Source organism: Marmota flaviventris, chromosome 6 (genome assembly GCF_047511675.1).
Source record: "Marmota flaviventris isolate mMarFla1 chromosome 6, mMarFla1.hap1, whole genome shotgun sequence".
Lineage (NCBI taxonomy): Eukaryota > Metazoa > Chordata > Mammalia > Rodentia > Sciuridae > Marmota > Marmota flaviventris.
In genome coordinates, this window is record NC_092503.1 from 40,101,231 (window position 1) to 40,115,136 (window position 13,906).

The following is a 13,906-nucleotide window of genomic DNA, read 5'->3' on the forward strand; positions in this document are numbered from 1 at the left end:
TTTTATGATAATTCTCACTGTGGCAATGTAATTAGCTCATGGAAATGTAAGAGGTGGGAAAGTTTGATTATCTCAGCATCTCTTAGAGAAGAAGACATCAACTAAAGTTTTAGGTATATTGTGTAATATTTTCCCCCTTGATATTGTTTGGATATGATGTCTCAAAGAAGGAATAAGAATCTATTTCCAGACTACTATCTTATTTAAATGTGTGTGTGTGTCTCTCTCTGTGTATTTAGAATTTTAACATTGTCCATGTGACTCATTAGAAGTTAGTCTCAAGCCAGCAATATTAACATCCTGAAAATAGTCTTATATGACTAAATTAGAGCCAGGTGCTCGCTCGCTCTCTCTCTCTCTCTCTCTCTCTCTCTCTCTCTTATATATATATACACACACACACACACACACACATATCTGTATACTTACTCAGACAGACAGTCTCTGTGTGAGTGTGTGTGTGTGTGTGTGTGTGTGTGTATATATATATATATATATATATATATATATATATATATATATACAGTCTCTCTGTATATATATACAGACAGAATTTTCCATATAAAATATTGGTGCTTCACTTTGCCACAGGTAACTTATATTTTTGAAAGTGTAACTGCATATTTGGAGAGATTACTAATATTTATTCCAGGACAGAAAAAAAATTCTAAAGTTATCCTAAGCTTATAGCTTATACTCCAGAGATGTCTGTCTGACTGTCTGTCTGTCTCTCTCTCTCTCTCTCTCTCTCTGCATGTATGTGTATGTGTGTATGTGTGTGTGATATATACATATATTTAATATATACATATATATGTAATGTGTGTTAAGCATAAGGACAGTTAAACTGGTGCCTATTTTGTTGCATTTTTATATTGAAATTCTTCAGTTTTAGGAGGAGGAAAATGAGGAAATAGTTTCAATCTATTTTAATCATAAAAAATCCCATTTGCAATATTCTTCCACTAGATATAAAATATTCCGGTGCTAAAAGTGCCTTAAATGGTGCCAGTACAATCCAGATCTTTACATATAATTCTTTCAAGATTCTCAATTGCAATTATAAAATTGCATTTCATTTCCTTTTTCTAAGGTTTAATCTCCCCATTCAGACAACTAATTTTTTGCTCATCTGAAACTCCAGAATGCAGTAAAATAGAGTGTAAAGAGGAAAGGCACATTATAGATGAATCATAGAGATAGGCTTCCCTGAGGCTAACATTTTATAAATTGAGGACATTGGATGATCTGTGTGTTCCACCAATACCACAGAATAAAATTTAAAATTAAATAATTTCCTAGGGGAGGGGGCAAGGGGATAAAGAAGATGGTGGAATGAAATGGACATCATTACTCTAAGTACATGTATGAAGACATGAATGGTGTTAATATACTTTGTATACAACCAAAGATATGAAAAACTGTGCTCTATATATGTAATACAAATTGCAATGTATTCTGCCATATATAACAAATTCTGTAATATATAACAAATTAGAATAAAAAATAAAATAATAATTTCCCAGGAACACTTTCTAATCATTTTTTTTCTCTCTCAGGGATTTTACTCATTAATATAAACCAAGGAATATACTTCCCACTTTAATAATGTTAAAAATTAAAAAAAGACCAACTATGATCCTATCCTATTTCAAATATTACTCAATATCCATCATTTACAGTACAATATATACCTGTAATTTTTTTTCCATTTTGAATGAACTCCACTGGAAGTTCTCTTTGAAGGTCATTAGTGACATCCTCTTAATTAAATCCAGAGTTATATTTTTCGTCATCCTCTTACTTGACCTATCAGTAGCATTTGACATTTGACCACTGCTCTCTTTGAAATGATTTATTTACTTAATGCCTAGTGCATTACACTCCCTTGGTTCTTTCATTCTCTCTCTTACTCTTGCTTTCTCTGTCTTATCTCTCCTTCTTGGAATCCATTGTTTTTTCTCCCTGTTCTCATCATCTATCTCTCAGTCTTCCAAAGGTTATAGTGTTCCTCAGTCCCTCCCTTGGTGATCTCATTCAGTCTCATGGTTTGGAATACATCACATCCTTTGTTGGACTCCCAAGTTCCCACCTTCAGGTAGAACTTTCTCTTTTGTAGATCATATTGAACTGTACAAATGTCTCAATCTTCTTGTAGATGTCTAATAGGCAACATACGTTTGAGAAGACTAAAACTCAGTTATTTTTCTACTCTATCCCCCCACCATAAAAAAAAAAAAAAACACAATAACCAAAAAAAAAAATTCTCTTCAGACTCCTGCAATTTCATCCTTCTGGTTTCTCATACCTACGGTTTGAAGTATTACTAGATATCTTTGTCATATCCCATAGCTACATTGAAAGCATATGCTATTGATTGTACCTTTGAAATACAGTCAGAATCTGACCACATCTCACCAAACACACTATTACCACCTGATAAGAACTGCCATCATCTTTCTTCTAAGTTGTTTCAGTTGACTCCTTACTGTCCCCCTATTTCTAGTCTGCCAACATTTTAATCCTCAACATACAGGAGTTTCATAAGTCAAAATACTTTATTCCTCTAATCAAACTTTTTAGTAACTTTCCATTTCAATCAGAGTGAAAGACTAATTTTGAAGTAACTTTCAGATGATAGAATACATTTGTATAATTCTAATCTCTTAAATATATGAAAGGGAGAAGATTCTCTGAAAAGCTAAAATAGTTTTTAAAATTAAGAAAACATACTCTAAAATGTAATTACATATCAATGAAAAATCAGGTACAGTTTATAACATATTTCTAGATAGATTATCTCCTCAATCAGACCTGAAAGGCTTCTCTTGCTCTTTGGAGCATTTTTCATATGATTAACAATACAGCATTTAGGAAATCCCTAAGTTTTCTCTTTTTATTACTTGATCTCTCATTTTACCAATGTCTTTATCTTCCAGGAGAGAAATAGAGGAGGATTTATAGTTTTTCTTTTTTACTAGTTTTATCCATTGCAGTTACTAGAAGTTCAAATGCTTTTTAAAAAATTTTAAGTGCAGGTATGTTTAACAAGGACAAATCTAATTGAATTAACTTGAACTTTTCATAATCACTAGCTTAACAATTCCAGATTTTCCTGATATTTCACAAATTAAATATGCCAATCAGTCTTAATTTAGCTATAACTGATCTAGTCTGCTTGAAGACCTTGTTGTTTGTGTGACAATTTACAGAGCCATCATTCCCATGATGCTACTAAGTATAATAGACCAACAATGATGTCTTCCCTTCCTGAATTCTATAAACTTAGGGTATATATGCAATTTGGGTAATAAAATATATATTGTTTGATTCATTCCTGTTTTCCCCTTTCTTAAACTACTATTTAGATTACAGACTTCTCAAATTGTCAGTTTCTTTCTTACAAATCCCATAATATTTGCTACTATAGGTGCTCAATAGCTTTTATTTTTAATTAAATACACATGCATACTAGAACAAGATTGAGTTTCTATTTCTGAGCAATATATATGGCCACGTGATATTTGAATTCTTGAAATTGACATATTAGTCATGTCAAAAGGAAAAAAAGAATCAGGAAAAACATGTTTTCTTAGGTTCCTCAGGAATGATTGTGAACATTTTCTCTCACTTTCAATTCCTTTCAGCAAGCTCTATTGCCAAGATTGGCTCAGATCCTCTAAAACTTGTACATGATGCAGTGGAGGAAACCACGGACTGGATCTATGGCTTCTTTTCTTTGTTGTCTGACATCATTTCATCTGAAGGTGATGAAGAAGATGAGGAAGGGGATGAGGACATTGATAAAGGTACAGAAAACAGAAAGTTGTATCTAACTACAAGGACCAATATTAGACATGAATTATAGTGACTTGCTTAGGTTTTAGCCCAAATGGGCACTTGGGTTCACACTAATCCCAAATGAAAACACTTCTGAATCCTAAAAGTGTTTTAGTAGGCAGCCACATGCAGTAAATTGGTCTTTATTTGGTTTTCATATTATGGTTTTCTGCCATTATGTCAAAGATGTCAAAATTAAATACACCATTAGGGTGACATTATAGCTGAGAGAGTCTTATTTTACATGACTATAAACCCACAATAGATATTCTCTGGCAAAAAAAAAAAAAAAAAAAAAAAAAAAAAAAAAAAAGTAGCTATTTTTTTAAGTTTATCTCTAGGAAGATTAAAATAAAAACAATAAAACTAAAAATACATATAAATGTTTTATATACATAAGTCATATTCATAGTCAAATAGCAGAAATCAATCTTACTAAAAGCACAATCAAAAGAGTAAATTTATTGAACCAAATGGAGGCATAGACTGGAAGGACACATTGTAAATGTCACAACAGTTAGGCAACTCACTTATGTGCTCACTCATATATAATTAATGAATAAAAAGAAATAGGAAATTTAAGCTATACATAAATTGCCTCTCAATGGGTATGAAAAGAACAAAAGCCCAGTGATTTTGTCTTTTAAATGACATTTTATAGGGTCAGTTGGTCTTCAGATATTATGTATTCAGCCTTGACTCACAGGAAAGCTCTTAATATTAGAGCCCCTTCTGTGACTCTGTATGAATTTATATTTGTTTTGGCCCTGGTAAGTAGTCACTGTGACCAAGAAAGAAACTAAAATTAATATGATATATGACTTATAATGTGTAATTTGGACCACTGCCACAATTTTATTGAACTCATAAAAATGAAACCATCTGAAATAAATGTATATAAACAAAGTTCATACTTTGGAGTTTGGGCAGCAAAGTAAAGTAAGAACTATCATTGTCATTGTCAAAAATAATAGTGTTTTTAATGAACAAAAGAAAATGAGTTAATAAGGACACCATATTATGCCATGTTAATAGTTTTTTTTTTTCTAATTCAATATTTTTTTTTATCTTGGTTTAGGAGACACAGAGGAGACTCCCTTGAAAAAAAAAGGTCAGTGGTTTTTACTTTTGAATAAGTTCTTTCTTATTGCACTGTTGATTTTCAATATGACTCAAATATATTTCATTTGTTTTGTTACCTTAATTTATTTTTTAATACAGAGGCTGTTTAATGAAGAGATGAAAATTTATAGTCAAGATAAACACTCAATTCTTTCTAATTAAGTTGATTCCATTATTTTTCAGTTGATTATTTAATGGATGCCTATTTCCCTAGACTAGTGCAAATCCATCTGTACACACACCATTATGAGATGAGATTTCAGGAATAAAGAGAGAAATTTGTAGCCATTGAAATAGCCCAGAGGATGTTGACACCATGTTCTTTATTCTCATCATGGCAAAATTTATTGAGTTATTTTATTTTTATTATTTTTACTTTGTTTTCAGTATTATATTGCATTTTAGGTGATAGCTCAGGTATATAGCAGTTGAAAAACTATGAAACATAATGATTCGGAGGCAAAATTTTATAAGTTAGTATGGGTCATGTATCACCCCCAAGCAGGAGAGTCAACTAGGGAGATTGAATATGGCATAAAAGAATTCCTTTCAGGAATAGCTAATATCTTCAGTAAGTTAGTGGAATTGTTGTAGCCAAGTGTTGGTGGTAATAAGCCTAGGAAAAGGTATGGAGCAAAAGCCTCAAAAGGACAGGGATTTTTGCAGTAAGTAGGAACTATGTCTGGGAGCAGAGATGTAGAATACAATCCTGAGGCACATTTGGTATGGGGAAAAAACAGCCAAAAGTTGGCCAGACTTGATATAATGCTGATTTTAGTCACTGCTGCACATGTCTAACAGCTGGCTCTTGAGCTATCTACTCCAGAGGAGAACATATTGGCTTTTGTTGCTCTCTCCCAAGACCTGTATTCAAACACCGGAATCAAAGTGTGGATCTGAGCAGATGATGGCTGCCCCACTGCTCTGGTAAATTCACTAAGGATATGCTAATTTGGAGAATATGAATTTATAACTTTTGCAATAAAACAGAGCTGAACTAGTGAAATCCATGTATAAAGTCATCTAGAAGTGAATGTGTTTATGAAGTTCTGTGAGGAGAAAGGAAGAGTTTGCTAATACACAGATTCCGGATGAGACTTGAGGAATTTAAAGCAGAATTCTGTCATCAAGTTCAGGTTTAGAGATTCTAGATTAGTCTCTATACTCTAGAGGTCAGAAATAGGCTCTTGTTTACAGCTAGTCTCCCATGCATAATGACTGGAACACAGTTAAACTAAGTTAATTAGGTCATCGTCTGAAATAGTGACTCCTATACATGCATATTGCTATTGGAAATGAAGAAGGAAAAGCAGATAAAAAATGTTTTCTCACTTATAAACTCCATTCTATAAGAAGATCATAAGGTTCTACTCTCCATAAATTGATATCTACTTCTTTAATACTGAGCCTCTATTATTTGAGTTTTCCTTTGGAATTAGTTTTGAGTTCATTTCCATGTAATGTTAGTATAAATTGCAAACACACAAAATTATTTAACTATTTTTAAAAATTACTGTCTTGATTTATCAAATGGTCAAGAACTTATTAAATACTTGCTCAAGGTACGTTTTTTTGTGTGTCAGTAATGCTAATTAGTCAAAATAGTCTAAAGGATAATAATATATGTTTAACCCCCATGTATAGTAATATCTTGAAGGATTTCATATTCAAAACTAGGAGAAAATTTACTTAAAGCCACATAAAATTACATGAAAAAAATGATATTTAAGGAACATACTCTACCTTGGGTAAGAAAGTTATGCAATGACAACTGTTGGTTATAATTTGACTAAAGTGTATATATTTTATTATAATTATTATTTTATGTATAAATTTTCCTTGGTAGAGTCATAGGCAATGTGAATCTTAAATCAGTATGTACTATCTTAGATAACACTCATAATATACAATCTACATTAAATTATGTTTTAGCATTATTATTAGTGAAGAGATTCTATGAACTTATTCCCATCACATTCTGGGTTATTGTACATATTTTTGTATTTAAAATTTTGAGAAGACCAAGTTGAAGAATTTGATGAGTAAATGAGCAAATGAAATAGGAAATGAGATAGGAAATAGGAAATGAGTGTCAAAATTGCATATTTGACACTGATGAGGAAAAGTCTTTATGTGAGATTAGCATAAAGGACCTGAACTAAAGCAGGATGAAACTATGAATAACAGTAATTTTGCAAATGAATGCATTACTTCAGAAAAATGAATTAGTTTTATTTCTCTTTTAATAATTCAAAAATATCCTAAGTCAAAGTTAAAACTAAGCTAAGTGACATAGAAACAAATGTAGACTCTGAGGGAAAGAGAATTCAATAGTCTTAAGGCATATGTCAATCCCTGGTACCATATATATATATATATATATATATATATATATATATATATGAATCTATATATATCTATATCTCATATATATATGAATCTCTATATATATATCGTATATATATATGAATCTATATATATCTATATCTCATATATATATATGAATCTATATATATATCATATATATATATATATATATACACACACACACACACACACACACACATAGCACAGGAATTTTAGCAATTTCCCATTTGTTTTAAAAAATGAAGTATTAGCTTAACATAAAACTAATAGCATTTTTGTAGTTTATATTAATATTTATGTTTTAGTAAGTTTTTAGTTGAGGCAAACATTCACAGAAAGTATAAATCCTTAGCAGGTATATAGCTTTGTAATTTTTGTGCTCTAACATTTCCAAGTGCAATATAATGAAAATACTTATCTTCTTTTTACAGGTTTATTCTTACTTAAACCTTTATCTGTAATAAGTCTATATTAGAGAATAATAATCACAGCATTTATGTCCTTTCAAATATGTAATTTTAAGTAATAATGATAGTCTCTTAACAAGAAATTATGATTTATAATGCCTTTTCCTGACATCTAGCTTTATAGTTAAGAAGGAATAATCATAGTTACTCAAAGTTATGCACACTAATTTTTTCTTTTTTGTACAGTAAAACCTGGACTTCAATTTTAGGGATATGGTGACCTCTTGGGTTATAGATTTATCTCTTGCCTTCTAGGAAAGCACCAGAAGTCCCTTTACATTATGTTTAATGTCCTTGCTTCCTAACTACTAGATCTTTGAAATAAGAAAATATCCTTAAGGATGAGCATGACCAAAATATAAAGCCTGACATTCTGTGAGATTATACTTGATGCATGTCAATGGAAAAGGAAGAGACTCCTTTATTTAGAGCAAACAGATTACTTTCTCCCTTAGCTGTGTTTTTAAATTGCCCTAAAGCTCTGCAAGTTGAAAAGAGCTGCCTAGTAAATTTAAACTTAGTTATTTCATTGTGTATTTTTCTTACTTTATTGAAATCCACAGTAGCTCTCTGTAGTCAGAGTGGATGAAGAAGAGCCAGAATATTGGAACATCATAAATATTCAAGACTTCAGGAGTAGGCCATTTGGAAGGTTGTATCACATCGTTGGTAGTAAGATAGATGGAATCTGTGTGCCAGAGCTTCAGTTGCATCCGTCTTTGCTGGCATTTTCAGTGGTTTAAGCCAGGCTGAACATTGAGTGTCTGGAAAATATGGTGAATGAAAAAGGAGGGAGAATGGAAAGGTGACTAAACTTGTTAAAATTCATTGCCTCAGAATATTGGTTACTAGGTAGGCCCTAGTAACATTGTTAAGTGATACGTTTAATTTTGGATTTCTCTTCTAAAGAAGTCTAGATGGAAACTTACCTCCCTTTCTGCCGCACAGTGCCCACAGGCTCTGTGGGAACTTCCTGCTGTCTGCGGCCTCTCTTTCTCAACACTGATCAGACCTGTAACTACAGGGAGAGGGAGTCACTTCTCCAGGTAGTTGAAGATGTAGGTAAACCATGTGTTCAGGTTCAAAAACTGTCTTAATTGCAATTATTTTGCTCAAAAAGAGACCAAAACCCAGTTCAAATTGGCTTAGTAGAAAAGATTCTTTATTGGTTCAAGAGATGGGAAGATACAAAGCAGAGTAGGCTCTGGCCATAGTTTGATACAAGCTTTTGTATAATGTTTTACATAATGTTTTGCTTCGGACTCTGCTTTCCTTCCTGTTTCATTTGCTTTGTTCTCAGGCATGCTTTCCTTACCTAGTGAAATTATTCACACAAGAAGCTTGAGACCAAAATTATTTTACTTTACTGACCCAGAGAAAGGACCTGTGTCTTCCCCAAATATTACTGCTAAAACAACTTTTTTGTCTCTTACTGATCTGAACTGAGCAACATACCTTTGTTGGTACCAGTGTGCCAAAATATTCAACATACAACTAGTCAAGGCCTGGGGACTGGGCCCACCCTAGAATTAGAGAAAGGGAAGTAGGAAGTAGCACTCAGCTCCTTGTATTGTGATTAGGAAAGGAACAGTTCCTAAAACTAAAAGAGGAAGAGTGTTCCCATAGTGGATTCTCCCTAAAAAACCCCACAGATGTCCACATCTCTTTTTTGTTTTAAGTTCAGAATCCCAGATTACCTTCAACCTTCAACCTCCAAACTCAGATTTGTGAACTCAGAATCTCAGAGGTCCTGTGGGAGAGAGAGGATAGTTTGCTGATAGGGTTGAGGGATTGGGATGATGAAAATGCTCTAAAATTGATTGGGGTGATGGTTTCACAGCTCTGTGAACAATTAGAAACTATTATGTTGCATATTTTGAGTGAGTGAAATTTATGAAATGTGAACTATATCTCGATAATGTTTTTTTGTTTTAAAAAATAATAAATTGAAATATGTAATTACACTCCATCCCAAAGAATTATTTAAATATCTAAAATATATTTCTAAATCACAACCAGGATGAGAGCCATTGTAATGCAAAAGAGTAATTCTCAAAATAAGAGAATTTGTGCATTGTGAGACCAGTAAGGGAGACAGTTAAGGATAAGTGAATATCTTCATATTTTATTTAGACATTGTGACTACTTTATATAAACTTACTGTTAAGAAAAATACCAAAACATGAATGAAAAAATTCAAACTAAGTTAATGTTACTATCACATTGATATAGACCACCATTGTCATAACTATTGATAATGCTGTTCAGGTCAATGCATTAAAATATTAAACATAATTGAAATAAACTGGAATGAATGCAGTGAAGATGTATTTGTATTGGTTCACCTTGTACTTTAAACCTGTTATGGTTAAATCACTTAATCTCGGTGGCTCTCAGTTCTCACATCTGTATGACAATGATGTTGTATTTACTGATATCCATTTCCTTGGCAACTATAATATTTTTCCTCTATGATTAAATTGTGATGTCCTATGTTAATAGTTTTATCATGAGTTTCATCTGAACTACAGCTTATTAACTCACAGTATGGTCCATAGACCAGCAACTTCTGTTTTCTGGGGGCCTAGTTTAGAAATCCAGGCTCCATCTAGACTGATAGAATCCAAATCTACATTTTAAAAATATCCCAAGTGATTTATATATGCATTAAAATTTGAGAAACATTGATATAGGCAGTATTTCCATCTTCTAACTGTGGTTTTGAAATTACCTGAGAGCTTATTTAAATCATTGATCCTAAAGTTTCCTCATCAAGGCAAGCTAATTGATTAATTTGGGCTGCAGCTCAGGAAAATGTTTTAAAATCTCCCCAGATGATTCTGATACACAGCCACATGATCATTTCTAGTATATTATCAAATATGAAGTGCACATACTAATATAGCAAAAAAGCTCATCCATATCTGCAAACTCAATCTGTGATCATCTAATAAAAGTATTATTTGTACTCATTGTTCAGTTTATGTACTCATGTGAAATTGTATCTAATTTTATGTGTGGAAAAAATAAAACACAGAGGAAAAACATAATAACCAAGATTATAGAGTTTATGGCAAAAATGAGGTTAGGTAGTTTCCATCAGAGTAGACTTAGTTTGAAAATTTTTGTAGGGTTCATAATTATGCAACATGAGATGATTATTTTTCCTGAAAAAGTTTGGCTTACCTTACCAAGTAATAAAACATAACAAAATAAAGGTCCAACCTATTTTACATTTATGGATTTGAATATTCCTGAAGTAATTCTCCTTAGTACCTGCTTATCACTATGTCTGGAGTTTACCCCCTGCTCAATCATAAATAATATGTACTTGAGGAGCAGAAAATATTCTTCTTTATACTCATTAATGGTAACTAATGCAGTTTTCTGAAGTTGTTTTTTGTCAATGTGACTGGGAAAGCACCCATAAATATACATACCTACACATACTTTGGTGTATTTATCTAAAATATTGAGAATTCAGTAAAATATTTTCCTTAGTATTATTTAACTAGCCATTAAATAGATAACCACATTTGCTCATCTACCGTGATTAATCTTTTGTTTCCTCGTAACTATTGGCAACATCTTAAAAACAGCAATTGCAATTCTATGTTCAAGTGAATAAATAATTTAAAATTTTAATATAAAAATGAGAAAAAAATTATAAGAAGACATTTTTATTATCTGATTTTTTTAGAGTTGTCTAGAGAAAACAATGATAAGAAGCATTCTTTGAAATACACAATGCTAATAATAATTTAATAAACTGAGTTGTCATATTAAAACAGGATAGTTGCCTTGGTGACAAAGATTATCATTTTAACTTCTTCAGTTTGTTATTTAAAGTCTTGAATTGTTAATATTTTGCATTTATTAATAGTGTGTGATAGAGAAAAATGGCATGCTTTGAAGTGGTCATGTAAATCTTAGACAAAATTATCAAGTACTCAACTATACATTTGTTATGATTTTAGGTAAGATAAAACTACTTATCATAAGCAAAATTACATGTAATATAACAAAATATCTCAGAGAGACCTAGCTACAAATTAAGCTCATTCTTATTTAGCACACTCTATCATTTGTTGTTGCTACCATCAGCCTTCTCCTGGGAGTCCCTGGCCTCTTTTCCCAAGTGCCAAGTGGAGGTCAAGCAGTCAAGCTCAGAGAGTCTTGGAAAAATGTATAGGCTTAATGATTACCCTTAGCACTGTGATAGACATAGAGTTTAGAATTAAACAACTCAAAAGTAAGAAAGTTAACCCAACCAATAAAGTGAATCTTCACTTCAAATTTGGAGAAGATTTAGAGATTTGATCACTGATTATTTCTTTGTGGGTTTCTTCAGGACAACCAGAAAATTTCCCATTACACCTGAAAATTCCAACTTGGGCTACCAAGAGGTTCACTAAAATCTATACTTGTCTTTTTGGATGTGCAGTATAAATGCATTTCCTAAAAGCCCAGATTTTATTATTACCACCTATAAAATACCATAAATATATAAGCAAATATTATTAGGCAAAAAAATATAGAAATCATTGTACCCCCTCCCCCATTCATTAATAGGAAGTGCCAGAGAAATGGAATAGTACCAATCCCAGAGAACAAAGGGAAGGGAAGTTTTTGTCCCCTTCCTTTAAGCTAGGTGAAGTAGCACATTCTATTTTTAAATCTTTCCTCCAATTTGTTTGTGTTGAAATGAATATGATATTTGATAGCCAATGTTTTTTATTAGTATAGTATACTTAATTATAATTTGCTTATTTTTATACAAACATCAGAGAATAAATTTTGAAATAGGTGAAATATTTAAAAATAAGCTTATTTCCCTTCATTCATCATTCAGCTTTTTAGTGTTCCAGGAAAACAATATTAAAAATTTTATACAGTATTAAAATTTATTAACCAGTGTTGGATTTTATAAATACCTTACAGATATGTCATTTGATTGCCATAAGAAGTAAAATCATGAAACTTTTCTGAGTATTTGAAATAGAAAGTAAAAATGTAGCATTTTACTCTTCTCAAAAATTTCAACTATAGTCATTTTACTAAATTGAGAGTTGGGTCAAACAAACAAACAGGTAAGATAAGATATAGTGTACCACTGCCCTCTATAATATGCATGAGTAAACTTTTTTCATGTTGTATTTTTTTATCAAATGGTTCTTATATGCCAATCAATCTGTTAGGCATTGAAACTTTAAAAGTGAAATAAAATATACATAAATCTTGTCATCATCAAATTTAGCATTTACTGAGAAAGAGAGACAAGGGATAATAATAATGATAATAATCAATATTCAGGTGATGTTTACTTGATGCCAGGTGCTGCTCTACAGCCTTTACTCTTTAACTTATTTTGATTCTCATGTAAACTTATGAGGTAGAGACTATTATTAACCTCATTTTACAGAAGAGGTAAGAAATAAAATTCACACAGCTATTAATATGGGAATCAGATTTGAATTTGGGCAGATTGACTCCATCATCTATTCAGCACTAAACTGTATTTTAATGAATGTCAGAAATGAAGGTATTTTCTATAGATTTTCTAATTGATCATCTGTCTACATTTCCCTATCAAAATGCATGATGTTTTAATTATGTCAGAGCATATAGATTTATGACCTTTTTCCTATGATGACTATTAAAATAATCAAAGATTATTACAATCCAGAAATATTAAACCATAAAAATATAATTAATTCATATTTATTCTTGGCTCCATAATAAATTATTACATCTACTCCTGTTTCCTAGCAAATCACAGCTTTGACACATCATTTGACATTGTGCTTTGATAAGGAGTATATCATTACTTCTATTGAATAATAAAGCATAAAAATTAAACTTTAAATTATTTGTGTTCTCTAAATAAAGGAAAGTTGGAAATGCATTTAAAATTTAGCAAAAATGTTTTCTGGTGACTTCAAAAGTTTTTGCTGTAGAATGAGAGATGAATAACCAAAAATATCTAAGAGGAAAGAGGGACTCTTTACAATTTATCTTCACTTGTACCTCCCTATATGTAGCCAGAAAAGTTTCAGTGGAAAATTAAAGGTAGTAAAGGAAACAGAAAAATATAACCCATCACTGTGGAA

The 13,906-nt window shown here is 31.5% G+C and overlaps 1 protein-coding gene across 1 annotated transcript in view; it reads left to right on the forward strand.

Moving 5' to 3' along the window:
- Trdn (triadin) overlaps positions 1-13,906 on the forward strand; it is a 110,821-nt gene that overhangs the window by 19,792 nt on the left and 77,123 nt on the right. The window contains exons 3-4 of the mRNA XM_071613793.1: positions 3,648-3,809; positions 4,919-4,951. Coding sequence (XP_071469894.1) covers positions 3,648-3,809; positions 4,919-4,951 — 195 coding nt within the window. The remainder of the gene's footprint in view (positions 1-3,647; positions 3,810-4,918; positions 4,952-13,906) is intronic.